A 16,081-nucleotide genomic window follows, 5' to 3' on the forward strand; every position below is an offset into this window, starting at 1 on the left:
TCTAGTCACCCCATGTTAAAGGGATAGTTCAACATTCTGGCAAATTGGCCCATTGCCATAATCCCTATAGTTTTAGGAGTAGGTTCGCCACCTTTAATTGTCGGTGCAAGCTATTTTTAGAACAGCAGAGCAGAGCCGCGAGCTGCTCAGAGCTACGCTACGGAGGCTAATGGGATTTCTTGGTTTCCCTCATCAAACTCATAAAATACACAATCCAACAACTCCAAAACGCTCTGGTGGACAAGTTGTGACCTGCACATTCACCACGCTATGAGATAATAACAGAACGTAACGAGACAGAGTTGTTTACGAGGTAAATTCAAGCAAAACCGCTGATGCGCGTTCCCGTCGGGGGCAGTTTTTCGGCAAGCAGTCTCTGCATTTGCCTCGAAAACAACTCTGTATCATAACCTTCTGTTATTATCTCATAGCGTGGTGAATAGCAATGGGCCAATTTGCCAAAATGTTGAACTATCCCTTTAAGGCAAATGGCTAAAAACACTGAAGGTGAATAAACTGTATGATATCAGAAAAAGCTGTGTTATACGTACATTTTAAGAAAGAAGGGAAAAAACATGCATCCATAGCTCTAAGATTTATATTCTTTATAGATGAATAAAAATGTTGTTTTTAAAGAAACTTATCCTAAGTTTATGTCCCGTTTCTCCTCCCCTGTAGCCGACTATATTGTGATGCAGTTTGGCCGTGTGGCAGAGGACGTCTTCACCATGGACTATAACTACCCAATGTGTGCCCTGCAAGCCTTTGCCATCGCCCTCTCCAGCTTCGACAGCAAGTTAGCGTGTGAATAGATCCCAGCCTCAAGTTCAGTGGAGAACTGATCCATCTGTCCTCGATAAAAGGGCTGTTCGTGTAAATCCCCGGAGCTGGTTTGAGATCTTCAGACCACGCCAGTACCTTGGAAGTCCTGCATTTCCCAGAATGCTTCATGGGCCTCAAGTTTTTTGTTTTTTTTTCTTCTGTGTGTGTGTGTGTGTGTTGGGGGGTGGGTGGGTGGGACCTCAGGATGGTCTTGGTCAGTGGAAGAAAACAAGCACAAAGCGTAATCCACTTTCAAAATCCCGTTCATTTGTTTTGATAACTATAGTCATTTTGTACTGTAACGACATTCTAAAAAAACAAGCACTGTTCCTTTATGTAGTAGCTAGAGAAATTTAACATTTCTTTATCTGTGAATTATAACTAACAGTTACGCATCTGTAAGTTTTAAAAGTTGACTGGATTTTATGTAGTCTGACGCCACACACTTCCTGAAGCATGACCACTGCTTATATATTAACTGAATTAAAAACAACATGCACGTCACAGTATATTTATTTTTTCTTATTTATGTATTTATTACATGCTCATTTTGTTTTCTGTTCGTCACTTGCATTGATTCGAGCAGCACTGGCTCCGCGGAGCCGCAAGCACATAAATTAGCATCACAAGAAGGAATATCTCTTGTATCCACACAAAAACAATTAGCGACTCGGACGTGAACAGGACAAGGGCATGTTACACTGTGCCGTGTACCCTATACAATATCGTGTAACACAGTGTCATGTATGTGAATGTACAGGATGATGGTGCACTTTACTTTGAAGTCTGTAGTGGATGAGATATAGCTGTACATACTTTATTGTGCCTTTGAAGACTAATTCCAGTGCTACGCTTTGGCTGTTAAATGAGCTGAGCTTGAACTGGTCTTTGCGATTTTTGCTGTCCTCACATGCACTGGAAATATTTCTCTGTAGCTCCTTTGAATTAAGTTGTCTATTGCAAAGTTCATTTAGATTGATAAATAGCTGGAGTTGCAAAAAAAAAGCAACAAAAAAAACCAAACTCCAGAAGATATTATTCCAAAGTTCACATCATTGGGCATCATTTTAGTGACTGTCTATAAACTATATGGTCCTCCACACATTACACTAAAGAGGGGAATGATTATTTACATTGCACTGTAAATCAGGCAGCAGATATAATAATATCCAAGGCACTCAGGCTTAAGGTTGTACTCATGTCTTCTGATGTGTCCCACCTGGAAGAGATAAACTCAACACAGATCGACTTACTGCCAACAAACACACGGTCAAAGTGTGAATCTGCCACAGCTGACACACACTTCATCTCTTGCTCTTTTACATCTTTGATTCATTTCATGTCCCACTGATGTGGGGCTTGGTACATTCCTCATCTGACTGGCAGTAAGTTTCTATATCACATGGTTTGTTGCTGTTCACATTTTTACTCAAAAATATTATTCCTCCTGCTCTTTATGGGGGCAGTATCCTTTCTCAAATATATGATAGTATTTTGTATTTTATGACCATTTAAAAAAAAACAAAAAATGCTGAATGAAGGCAAAGAACAATCTCTGATACCGCTATTGTTACTGTGGGTTATGAGGAAATCTTTATCAAATGTGCTATTCTTGTACTCAGTTGTGTTCTAACTATTTTAAATTTCTATTTTCCAATTGTTGATACTCTTTGCTGTAAAGTCTGCTTTTCATACATGTGTCCAAGAACCAAACGTTCTCTCACTTTCTGTTTCAAGTGCTCTCGTTGTAATGTACAGTAAACGGTGTACAATTTACTGTGGTGGTATAGACACAGTCCTTTGATCATGGAAAAAAATTAAACTTCTGTAAGTCAAAAGGTGTCCTGTTCTCTTGGAAAACAAAAGTTTTTTTGTTTTTCAAATCAAGGCAGCAGTAAAGATGCAAAGATATCATTTTCTTTAGTCCCTGAAAGTTATAATCACCTAGTTCGTACCCATGTTCCACTTCTGGTTCTTATTTGGGCCAGTCAACGCAACATTTTCCTCAAAGCTATTGGCAAGATGTATCTGTTAGTTTTCTCAGATCCTCAGATTTGATTTTCCATACAGGGGCGAGTCAGTGTGTAAATGATGCATGAAAGAAGCAGAAGTACATCAGATGGACGTGGTCATGGTTTATTAGAGACTGAGGAGCAACGCTGACTAGATTCATTTTACAACAATGTGAACAAAACAGTTTGCATGGCTATAACAGTGCAACTATTAGGAGCAGCTGGTCTGTCTACAACCTTGTATATAAGCTAATTACTGAGGAGTGGTGGCTTTGGTTAATGCTGTAGTTTCCCCCGCAAACAACAGTTCCAACATCACAGGGATATTGAGGACAATAGAGCTTTGGTTCAGACAGATGTTGGATCCTGTTGCGACCGACTAGAGCTGTATTTCGTATTTTCTTACTTTGCTGGTGGTTTTTCTGCTTTTGATTTTTGTGGGGACTGCTCCTCCTGCTTGATCTCACCATTAGATCCACTCATCAATATCTTTATTCCTCTGAGACTCGTCTTCAGGCTCAGTTGTATAGATGTCACCCTCTTCATGTCTCCCTTTGATCATCATCTTTTTGAAATTTGCTTTGTGAGTCACGACCAGAAAAGGTCCCAGTCTTTGACATTTTATTGCGCTTAACGCTAACGCACACTGATACACATTCATGAAACTCTGCTCAAGGTGACAGATGTCGTAACAGCTGTCACCTTGAACTTAAAACACAGCTATTTACAGTGTACTTGTAATAGGATTTACAGGTATATATATTTTGTAAAAAATAATCTTAACCCCTTGTCACTCCTATAAATTCTGTAATATTCGCCTATCCAAGGCGTACCCAAAGTAAATTGAATGCTGTTCTTGAACTGTTTGGAGAATATGGATGGGCTTGGTCTCTTTTGAAAGGTATCACTCTGAAGTTTTTCCCCAAACTGAAATAATCACTATAAGTGCTACTATCATTGAGTAATCTAAGTGGGAGCACACTGAATTAGAATGTTTTTATTCTCGCCTGAATTTTTTTGTTGCAATCAGATGCCTGAAGATGAGTGTAGCTGAGAATTTTAGCTGGAAAACACAATGGGACTACAGCATGAAGCCTTACCTGGCCCCAGTTCAAATTTGATAACAATCCTGCTAAAAATGAGTATTTTACACATGTTTTTCTAAGTGTATATCTAGGCGTTTTCCTAAAGTTGCCATTGACAAACAATACATGCGCCAAAGTGCAGCTTTTGCAAAGTTACGCATGAAAATGGCGGTGCTGCCTTTTCCCAGGGACCGTGAATGCAGCACATCGTTCGTTTCGTAATTTCATTGGCTATTCAATGCTACAGTTGTCATCGGGATCTGTTTCTATTGGCTGAAGCCATTCAGCGCTGTCGGAGGGGATGTTCCTCATGAGACACAGCCACTCATTCGCTATTGCAGGCGGCAGCCGGAGAGAGGGAGCTTGTGATTGGTCGAGTGAGCTGAAATTTCGAAAGGTCAGAGGGCAGCGCCATTTTGTAAAGTGAAATAAACATTGTTTTCATGTAAACGCCGGACTTATGAGGAGAAATAAACGGATTTACTGGATATACAATGCGTAATTTCATAAGATGCAGCAGCGGGATGAGGTTATCTACCGGTACAACCGTGTGTTTTGGACTAAATACTTTACTGGATTGGATTTACTGGACTTTTCTGAATGTAACGACACCAAGTTTGTGGGGAAACCCTGTGATCCTGAGCCTGCCCTGACACAAATCGTGAGTTATATCGGCTTTTTACGAACTTTGTTAGCATGTTTATAGTCTGATTCGAGTGTTGCTGTGATGATTATATTTAGGAATGGTCGGCATATCTTTAATCACAAGAGTTTTAGCTTTCCAACGATATGTGGCATGACTATTTCAAGTGACTGGTGACATCCTGATGACACCTCCCTGATTAAAACCCCCCCGACGGGAGTGGCAACAGGTTAAATAGCAACTATTTTATGTTCCTTACAAATGTCAGAAACAATAATTACAACAGACATTTCTGAAAGTTGACATTCTGAGTTGTGGTAGGAGAAGCAGTGGGCCGGGCTTTTAAAATCAGAACAGTCATTGACTGTGAAGTAAGATACAGTAACTATTAATGTTTTGTTTCAAAGAGCCCTCTGAACCTCTGAATGAAAAATACAATTCTAACTGTTAAAATACTGCTTGAGCTTCTGGAAAGTGTTTTCCCACTGTTTGTGGATTTCATATAAAAACCATCCTGGAAGAAGCTCTTACTACGTTGTGTCTACAGTATATTTAGCTTAAAGGATAGGTAATAAACACTGTATGAGGTGAGGGATGTTGATTTACGGAAGAGGATTAGGCCCGCTGTGGGGAAAAAAAGTCAGGTCTGACTTTTTGACTTTTCTTCTTCCTGCCATCTCTGGAGCTCTGCAGTTTTTTTTTCTCAAAAAAAAAAGCCAGAATTCTAAGAAAAAAGTCAGAATTCTGAGATTAAAGTCAGAATTCTAGAATTCTGAGATTAAAGTCAGAATTCTGAGATTAAAGTCAGAATTCTAGAATTCTGAGATTAAAGTCAGAATTCTGAGTTTAAAGTCAGAACTCACTTTTTTTCCCACAGCAGCCCTAATCCTCTTCTGTATTGACTTTGCTGTGTGTTTGTGAACTCTCTTTAGGTGAAGTCCTTTACTTCTCCCTCCGGTTCCTCATCCTCAGCCCACTCACCCCGACCTCTTTGGGCAGGTCTGTGGTTATGTGACTGTCCTCCTCCTCCTCCTCCTCCTCCGCTGACATTAACTCCTCGTGTTCCTCCTCTGCTTCCTCCTCTGGGTTTGGGCCTCCCTCACAGCTGAACAGCAGGCTCTCTGCCTCCATCACCGGGTCCTCCTCATCAGCCTCCTCCCCCTCTACCTCTGTCCCCTCGTCCTCTTCCTCCACCTCGTCTTCCTCCTCCTCCTCCTCCTCCTCCTCTGCCTCCACCTTCACCTCCTCCTCCCTCTTCTCTTCCTCCCCCCTCCTATAATTTTCCTCTCTGGGATAGTGAAACACTTTTTTGTGGTCGCTGAAGGTTATCTGCTTCTTCCCTCCACTGTGACACTGCAGCTCCTTGCTCACCTCCAGACCGAGTCTCTCCCCTCTCGCTGCCCCAGGTCGGGGTAAACGTGGACTGAGCAGCTGCTTCATCACTGCCATCTCTTCTTCTTCTTCTTCTTCCTCCTCCTCTTCCTCCTCCACCCTAATAATATCTTCCGCTGCTATTACCACTTCTTCCTCTTCATCTTCCTCCTCCTCCTCCTCTTCTTCTCCCTCCTCCTCTTCCTCATCCTCATCCTCCTCCTCTTCCTCCTCCTCTTTCACTATAGACAGCTTTCTTGCCATCACTGCCTCTTCCTCCTCTTGCTCCATCCTCTCTGCCAGGGCCTCGGCCGTGGGCTGGCGGCACGGTTCCTCCAGGATGAAGCTGTCAAACCCAAGTCGGTCAGTGGGGGAATCCTCGTAGTCTGGGTAGGTCTCGTCTGGGTAGCCTGCATTGGTGCATGATTATGAACTTTATTTAAAGGGATAGTTCAACATTTTGGCAAATCGGCCCATTGCCACAATCCCTATAGTCATAGCAGTAGGTTCGTTACCTTTAATTGTCGGTGCAAGCTATTTTTTTAGAACAGCGGAGCGACGCTATGGAGGCTCATGGGATATCTTGGTTTCCCTCATCAAACTCATCAAATACACAATCAACAACTCCAAAATGCTCTGGTGGACAAGTTGTGACCTGCACATTCACCACGCTATGAGATGATAATGGAGCGTTATGAGACAGAGTTGTTTTAGAGGTAAATTCATGCAAAACCGCTGATGCGCATTCCCATCGGGGGTAGTTTTTCGGCAAGCAGTCTCTGTATTTGCCTCGAAAACAACTCTGTCTCGTAACGTTCCCTTATTATCTCATAGCGTGGTGAATGTGCAGGTCACAACTTGTCCATGAGAGCGTTTTGGAGTTGTTGGATTGTGTATTTGATGAGTTTGATGAGGGAAACCAAGAAATCCCATGAGCCTCCGTAGCGTAGCTCTGAGCAGCTCACGGCTCTGCTCCGCCATTCTAAAAATAGCTCACACTGACAATTAAAGGTAACAAATCTAATCCTACTGTAAAACTATATGGATTCTGGCAATGGGCCAATTTGCCAAAATGTTGAACTATCCCTTTAAAACACAGACAAATTATTTGCATAAAACAGCTTCTTTGAATTAAAGAGACCAAAATTTGCTGCTGTAAGTGCAACAGATATGACATGACATACCCTCCCAGTCTGCACCGTAGGGGACCTGCTCGGCCTCCATCTCCGGGGAGGCTGCCTCCAACCGGCCCTCCTGCATCAGCTGTGTGATCTGTCGAAGTTGCCTGAGTAATTTCTCCTCCTTCTTTGTTGTTGACGTTCTGCTCTTCCTCCTTTTGCCACTAGAGAGCAGCACAGATTTGGAAATCAGGCAAGATGGCTGTGCAGTGTGCAGTGGTAGGACACCATATGTCAGATTAGTAAATGACATACTTTCTCTTTTGTCTGGGTTTCCTGATTCGATTGAAGCTATTATTGAATGAGACAAAACCCAGATGAGCTGGGTTTTCTATATCAATGGATGTCACTCATATTACATGAGTGAATGTGTGAGGATCTGTTGTTATTAGCTTGATTAAAAACTAATTTCTACCCCCGTGGACATTAATTCACTTCATAAACAATTAATGTTATTAGATGACCTACAGAATTTAAATAAATCAGTAGCAGTAGCTGTTAAGAAAGACATGCCAGTGGCCTTTCTACCTTTGAATAATTTTCCCTTTAATTTTGAACTTTAATTTCCATGCCTGGTCCAACCTGATTCATCCCAGTGTGAAGCAATCTCTCTGGCTCTACTGTCCTATGGGCACTGAACAGGAGTGTGTGAAGAGCAAAAAATAAATCTTCTACCTCGCAGAGCCACGGCTCTTCGCTGAGACAATCCTCTCCATCATCCTCTCTGTTTGCAGAAGTCTCTCCTGAAGCCTGGCGAGCTCATAATCTGTTGCTACAAGAGACACCACTGCTTTAATATCAAATCATAATGCATAATGCACTTTTCTGTAAACAGCATATGAACAAATTATATGTCACTGTATGAATGTAGTCTATATGTACATTGACACACACATACAGTACGTTATGGGATTTGTAACTCTTTATATTTATCACATTGTCTATGAACATATTCATTCATATTGGTGTGAAACCTGTGGCTGTTGAAATGCATGAATTAATACAAGTAGTTTTTTTTTTTTTTTTTTTAAATTATGCAGCAAATAGGCTACTTGAAATTGCTTACTGATTGGAGACTCCATTTCCGGCATGGTTACTGTGGTATAGTTTCCTGATTTAGTCGTCTTCCCCGGGCCCTTACATGTGAGCTGTGAACATGAGAATTATTATGATAAGAATAACAGTCATATGTAATTCAAAAAAATGTATTATATATGATTGAATGTGAAATGCATTCATTATCTCCACTTCCACAATAGTAGTTATTTCAGTATGCAGTAGACACAACATTATACTGTATTGTGTACCGCAAAGCTGCATGATAACACTTTATATTCATGTGCAGAATTGTATAATCATACAACATGCCTAACATGTAGGTAGGTCAGCCATAATAATCACCTTGTAGATGATATAGAGGATGTAAAGAAGGATCCCAAAGCCGTAGATGGGAATCACTTGACCCATCAGGTTGTATTTTTTGCCTCGCATGACGACGCCTTTGACTTTGGCCATGGCCTCTGCACTGTGTGTCATGGAGTACAAAGGGTCCACGCCCCACGGCTCTGAGTCGTCTGGCACTGACAGCTTGTGCATCACAGAAGGATAGAAACCAGGTCCAACTGGAAGAGACAAAAATCAATCGCTCAGTCATTCAGTATCACTGATTACAGAAAGACTTCACTGCCAACGTTTTACAGTTTCCCTCCCTCAGTGAGTGGGAGTACAGAAGTAGAATTGATTTTCAGTTTGGTCCTGGTTAGTTGGTTTCAGCGAGCCTAAGTAGGCTATTTTTATGCAAAGTCTACATTTAAATTATTTTTTCACCATTTTACTATTACTTTTCAATTTTAAAAATATATCTCTTTTGCTGCGATTTCAGAATCAGAATCAGAAAAGTTTTTATTGCCAAGAGTAGTAAAGGTCACGTTACAGCACAAGGAACTTGACACGCTGTCAGGTGCAAACACAAAAGGTACAAAAAATAGTCAAAAGTAGCGATAAAATTAAATAAAAATTATATTAAACGGACAACGAGGAGTTTTGGAAAAGCGAAGCGTTTTCACACTACATTTATGAGCCTCCGTAAGCACCGTAGAATTCTTTGACCAGCGCAAGACGGACTCATGTTTTCATTCATCAATAATTCAAGTCAGAGGTTGGAAGATGATCACATACTGTCGTAGTTCCGACCATAAACGGCGATTCTGCTGCGTTATTCTCATAACTCGCCGAGAAACCGAAAGTAAGGAAACGCTGGTCGGCTCGCCCAGCATTTCCGCCACCACTAATAACAAAATAACGATAGAGACAAAACGATATATTTATCGAAAATGGGCCCATTAACAAGTGTGGGTAGCGGAGATTCATCCACATTAACGTGAGACTTTTTTATAACCAAATAGAAACTCCTCGTTGTCCCTTTAAATAAGAGAAAATAAAATAGAATCAATTTTCTATTGCAAAATATAGGCATATTAAAGATTTATATTTAACTTTGAATTGAATATTTCTTGTAATGCTAGATTACCAAATGATCTAGCCTGCGTAAAGCAAATTAGTGTTCATGGAAAGGTACCTACACTTCCTGTTTCCTATCAAAGTCTTTGTCACCGCCCTCACCGCCCGTGCGCACCAATCAAATGTTGCTATTGATGAGCTACAAACTGTTCAACCAATTAGAATCAAGCCCGCTAAAATGGACTTACGTAAGTGTACGTAACTAGCTGTCAGCAGGAGGCCGCTGTGGTCAAGTGGAAACACCTGGCTGTACCTTTTTACAGTCTATGGGCTGTACCTGTACTGTACACACCCTAGGCCAGCTTGACTGGTGATTATAAGTTTTAAAGAGCACAAGCATCGTTATTACTGAACACCAGGAGGAAGCACATCAAACCCATCAAACAGTTGCTCATAACTGTAAAATCATTGATTAAAATGCCATAGGTTGTTTGCATTGAGAGGACATTAGCACGCTAATGGATGTAAACTTGCCAACAAAGACAACACCGCGACAAAAACACGGACAGGAAGTCATGCATTCACTCAACCCAAGACACGGGACACGGAGTTACAAGGTAAGAGGCTTCAGTGAATCCTAATTAATCATTTTATTTTGAAAAAGCTGTTAGCAAGTTTTTCACTGTTATGGTGTGGGAGGGAGGCCCATGAACAAAAAGCATAGGCTACCGTAAAGTAAACACACCTGTAGCGAATTTCAAGGACAGCTCATATGACATTGGGGACATTTTTGTTAGGCCCTAACTTTGTTTTTTAATGATTAGCAAGCATGATAGATTAGCGTTGGGCATGGTTTTAGGTTACTGGTAGCGAATCTACCGAGTAGGCTAAGTTAGGCCTACTATGTGCATACCGGTACTTCCGTTGGTGATGGTGGCGTTGTAGAATTGAATTTAGGGATTACTGATGCACTGAGTCTAAACGCAGTGATGCATTTGCATGACGTGATTGGCGTAGAACCAAATGAACATCACCAATGCTCTGCAAATGACAGGCTTCACCCTAGGCCATGTGGTCCCAGCAATCAAAAATAAAAAAGGTAAAATGTCACAAAATTGTTGTGCATGATAACATCATAAGTGTAGCCTACTGCTACGGAGTGCTACAGAGATGCCCTGGCAAATAAAATGACAATAGGTGTAAAGGGACATTTTTGTTGGTATAAGACCCAACAAAAATCACATAATAAATTATATTGCATATTATATTATTATATTGTATATCTAGCCTATGCTGCCTGAAAATAAAAGGCAAAAATGACAAATTCAACTGAAATCACATATTGCAATTAACTGATAGCCTACTTTTGCATAATGTGCAGGCAGTCCACATAGAGAGTATTTCTTAGCTACAGGACAATCCTTTCTGAAACTTAACATTTTAGTTTATTTAGTTATTACATAAACCATCTGTTTGTGACACATCTATGATGGAAGCTTTTAAAGCAGAATGAATAGTATATTCCTTGAATTTCCTTAAAGATCATCATTAATAAACACAGCAGCACAGTCGGTGTCAGTCAGTACTTCCATGCTGGACATGAGGTATAAAGCATCAAATAAGAAAAGTAACACACAAATTTACAATTAACGTGTATTTCACAGTGTTTATTATCTAAGATTAAGATATTTAGATCTAAAGATTAGTGCGCACATGTGTGGAAAATATATAAATAAATATAGCCAAACATGTTACTATAATAATACAAATAAAGTACAAATTCATCAGGACATGTAAAATGCATGTATTTCCATAGTAATATTATGTTGAACATGTGTGCACTACGCTGAGGCCCTAGGCCTTGGTGCACTCTGTATAGACGAACAGCTGGAACAACAATAACAACAACATCAGGAGGGGGAAAAAAAGACATGGAGATGGAGCAGGATGGAGATGGATGGATGATGATCTGATAAGCTGCCTTACCCTCAGGCTGCTCCATCTCCTTTTTTCCTCTGGGTAAAAGCATTCTGGGCAGGAAAAGAGAAACACAGAGAACAGAGCATGATATGAGAGTAACCTTCTGGCAAGTTGTTATAGACATTTTGTCTCAGAAAATCACTGTCATGCGTTGATTTCACTTGAACAGTAAAGCTAGTATCCACAGATGTCATCTCTCATCTGGTGACGTTCAAGCCCAGATTAGACCAGATTAATCGTGATGCATTCAAGTGCTGTCTGAAATATTAACTATAAATCCCTAACTGGCACAGTTACTATTATTATTATTATTCACTAAAAGCCTCTGGATTTTAGAGACAGCAACACCTAAAGCAACGAAATGGTGCACATAGATGGGGCTGACTTCCACTCAGGTACAACAGTCAGCATCAAGTCGCTGCAAATACAAGGGAGCAAAACACTGCATTCATTTTTCCCAGGATTCTTTGTGTCAAGACGCATAATTCTGTGAATGCTAACCTGGCAAATACCACGTAAAAATCACATACTCTCATTTTGATTCTGACATTTCATCAATGATGAAGCCGTTTGGCTTTGTTTATTGTAAGCAAATGCTGCACATAGACTTACATAGACTTGGAAAATCAGAGGATGGTTTTACATCTAGGAGGTGGCACAAGATAAAATGTTTATCTCTCAAAATTGATTGACTGTCTTTTGTTGTTTCACCCTGATCTAGGGTCAATGGTGCAACAAACTGAAGCTGGATAATGAGACCTGATGGAGAACTGATGAAGCCCCTTGGATAAGAGGCGAAACGTCTTACAAGTCCAGTTGCCTACGATTCAATTTGCCCAGAAAAGAACAATGACCTGGATGAATGAGAATATCCATAGACAATGAGACCCAAGAACTGCACAGACGCTGGTTTAAGGTAAGACAGCTCACTGTGTTACTGTGTGGCGGCTATGACTGATTCAATGAGAAGGGTTTGTCAGTCTGATCAGTGCTCTGCTGATTGACCTGTGATGTCCCGGTTTGTGACTTCATGACAGCTCACATCACATCCAGTGTGTTGTAATAGGTGAGTGATGGGGCTTTGGATTGAAAGTACATCACTTCATTCAGGCGAAAAAAGAGGATGAAACCAGTAAGGTTGGAAGTGTTTGACTGGTATGTGTATAGTCATTTGATATTGATCTGATAAATTATCTGGGTATTTGTTGTTGATGGTAGCTGATATTTCTCATCTGAGTCGTCATTGTGTTATATAGTGGTGTGCTATGAGAGGAAGACGTGCAAGTGGGTCTGTTCTCCCTTTGCTGTGGGACAAACTAACTTTGTAATGTTTGATTTTATCTTTGAAGCCAGGGTCCATTGATTACTTCAAGGCAAAGTCTGTGAATAGTCATGCGTTTACAAGTTCGATATTTACGATGAGCACCTGAATGCAGCACATGACCCCTCAACCCAGCCGCTCTTTTGATGCTGTGGTGTGTGTTTCATATGATTGAGCAGCAGATGGCAGTGCAGGCTCATGTACAGAAGTATGGCATAAAGAAGCTGCCACAGCCACAACAATCAAGTAGCTTACATTGTAATTTATAGTGTTGAATGGCTTCGTCTAATAATTTCATACTCTTGCAACTAAGGAGGATTGTTTTGTGTGTATGGTTGCTTCTTATATTATTAGCTCACTAGAGATGAGCTACAGTACAGCTCAAGTGTTACCACAATAGGTGCTACACTCATTTAGTCACCTATTATCACCTTTGAGATGCCTTTGTAGGTCTCAATATCAGGAACATTAATAGAATAATTCTTATTACAACTTAGTCAGTTGTAAAAATAACTTGGCTTTGAATTATTAAAATTCTGGGACATGGGGCGGGGATAATTGTCTTGATTAAAAAACAAAAACAAAGGAAGTTAATTGAGCATACAAGAATACAAACAGAGCATTAATAAATCACCTGGTGTATGTAGTTATTTGAAAGTATATCAAAAAGATGGAGGGGGCAGGTGCAAACTTGAGTTTATATTTTGTTAGTGAAAGATGCATAACGCTATAATTAAGTATTCTATCTATATATTATACATATATATATATTTCCCCATGTTTTTTATATTATATATATTAATGCTTTTTTTTATTTCCTATGTTTTCACTGGGGTTGTTGTGTTTTTAAAAGTGAGGCAGTTAATCACATTAGCTCAAACCAACCCACAGGTGCAAAGGTCATGTAGATGGGACATAGGGGACTTATTAGCAAACACCATGACAGAGATGACAACTCCCACAAATACCTTTGAGAGAATACTTGTCATAGGACTAAAGGTTTTCAGACAAGATCATGGGTCACATAAATAATTGATGCTACGCATGTAATCAAAGGTTATTTAGGTGTAATGGTTCATTCCTTTAAAAAAAAAGAAATAATTCAACTTGCATATCAATCATCTTTGTGCATCTATTCAGACAGATGTCAGCAAGGCCACTTCCTGCGAGTGGCAGACAGGCAACGATTGTGCAACTGCCACTGTGCATTCACCGGGCAAAAAACATTGAAATAAGCGTTAAAATGTTGAAGGAGCTTGTTCTACAACCTATTGTACCAACAGATCCAGACAGAATTTAGACATGTTTCTAGAGACGGCTGAAGGCCAAACAGAACTGGAACAACATGAAGGGAAACTCACTAAAAGTCTGAATATTTTCACAAACCTGTCAGATAGTCTGTTTGAAGTCCTTGTGATTAGATTAGATTGATAAATCCTGCTTTAAAAGTCAACTATATATCCCTAGCTTTGCTGATAACAGTGTAGGGATGACCCAGATATGCATAATGATTCATATACCTACCTGTATTCTAAACTCCACTGATCACTGACTTTCAAGTACATATCGCTGCCAATTGTTTACATTGTCAGTGTTTTCTTATGTTTACTCTGTTTATTTACAGTCCAGCACATCTCTCCTCATTCATAGCAGCCATAGTTTCCATTTTTTGGTCCTACACTACACACTTATGACCTATGATACTGCAAAATTATAATGTCTGTTCGCTGTTTGGTCAATCTTATCAGTGCTACCTTCTGGGTTTTTATGACTGATTAATTGCAACAAGCTAATTTGAACTAGCTTGTGCCACTGCTACCCTTTTGTGCAGTGATAAATAAAATGCCAGTGTCCGACGTCCTTTGAAACAAATGTCTCGAACAGTCATCAGCCAACCTCTCGTTTCTCGCCACTATTCTGGTGAATGTTTTCTGCTCATTGCTTCTATGAGTGAAAATGATCCTTTGAATACATTCAGTCAGGCTTTAGGGCAAACTTAACTTAAAGTAATTAATTACTTATAGGTAATGATGCAGTGTCAAATCAGGTTTGTTGATTTCAGCACAGTATTTGGGACTGCAATTGTACATGTCAATTACTTTGAAAAGGCTTGAGAATAGCATCTAAATATTGAGGTCCTTTATCTCTAGGATGCTCCAAAGAGTTCCCCAGGAGTGAAAGCATCCGTTCTCCTCTCAATGTATACATCTTCTTTAGGCCATCTATTACATAGACATATCATCGGTATTCTCTATTATGCAGATGATATGCAGCTACAGCTATTATGCAATTCTCAAAACCCACAGGGATTTGACTGTCATAATCATCTCTGAGGGGTTCAGAAGTGGTTGGTTGAATATTTTCTGCAGCTAAATGCAAATAAAACAAATTTGCAAATTCACCAGTTAAATGTTGAGCGACTCATTTCAAGCTCTTTTTGTACGACAGAGTCCATATGCCCAGCACACATCTTGAGGAAGTGCTTTAGAAAGGTTTTGTTGCTCCACCACGTTGGATGTATTTGTGGCTGCAATTGCAGCCAGGCACAAAGGCTATGAATGCTTCACAGTGAGGAGCCCTGTGCTAATTAAATGGTTATTAGGGAGTGCTTTGGAGGCTGAAGCCTGCTGTCTATTGCTTGGTACCCCAGTGGAAGCTGCACCTCTGAACCTCCAGAGTTGGCTGCCCCTGGATAACCTGTCTGAATGTGGCTTTTGTGCAGCCCTATCAAACGATTATGACCTCCAGATCTTTTGTTTTTCCAGTGGTTAGGGCTGTCGAGACACAGGAGCCTTGACTGGAGCCTGTAGCTGGCATGTGCTGCAAGGTCAGAGGAAGGGTACCAAGGGCACCTCCGTCGATTTTTATTTTAAGATGTTGTGGGTTGGGAGTCCCAGTTGGTTGGTCCTGTACTACCAAAACATAATTTTCTCTGGAATTTGTGGTTGCATCTTGAGGCTGTTTTACACTCGTTTCCTAACAGACTTTGGTCTATACCCACACAGAGTAGTAGTTTCTTCCAATCCAATCCAATTGAGTACACATGTTGCCCTTTAACAGCCTACCCAACCTGTCTCTCTCTTTCTCTTCATATCCAGTCTTGTTGTAGAGCTCTTTCATGGGACAAACCATCGTCTGACTGGGTGGTGGGCACAACAAGTTAATGCTTTGTCCTGAAACTGAGCCTGAGGGAAGGAACTAATAGTGAA

At 40.4% G+C, this 16,081-nt stretch overlaps 2 protein-coding genes across 4 annotated transcripts in view; one reads left to right on the plus strand and one right to left on the minus strand.

The window, feature by feature from the left end:
- tub (TUB bipartite transcription factor) overlaps nt 1-2,660 on the plus strand; it is a 44,808-nt gene extending 42,148 nt beyond the window's left edge. For all 3 annotated transcript variants that reach the window (XM_085760395.1, XM_085760409.1, XM_085760402.1), the window contains one exon: nt 679-2,660. In XM_085760395.1, the coding sequence (XP_085616521.1) occupies nt 679-812 (134 nt within the window). In that variant the 3' untranslated portion in view covers nt 813-2,660. The remainder of the gene's footprint in view (nt 1-678) is intronic.
- A 2,760-nt stretch (nt 2,661-5,420) lies between these two features.
- ric3a (RIC3 acetylcholine receptor chaperone a) lies at nt 5,421-11,803 on the minus strand. Its single transcript, XM_085773088.1, has 6 exons — nt 11,558-11,803; nt 8,513-8,733; nt 8,178-8,259; nt 7,787-7,883; nt 7,118-7,275; nt 5,421-6,343 (listed from the first exon to the last, which is right to left on the minus strand). The coding sequence occupies exons 1-6, from the start codon at nt 11,673-11,675 to the stop codon at nt 5,505-5,507; spliced, it is 1,515 nt and encodes a 504-aa protein (XP_085629214.1). The 5' UTR covers nt 11,676-11,803; the 3' UTR covers nt 5,421-5,504.
- Nucleotides 11,804-16,081: the final 4,278 nt, after the last annotated feature.

Source organism: Trachurus japonicus, chromosome 3, assembly GCF_045865225.1.
Source record: "Trachurus japonicus isolate A0001 chromosome 3, Traja_1.0".
Lineage (NCBI taxonomy): Eukaryota > Metazoa > Chordata > Actinopteri > Carangiformes > Carangidae > Trachurus > Trachurus japonicus.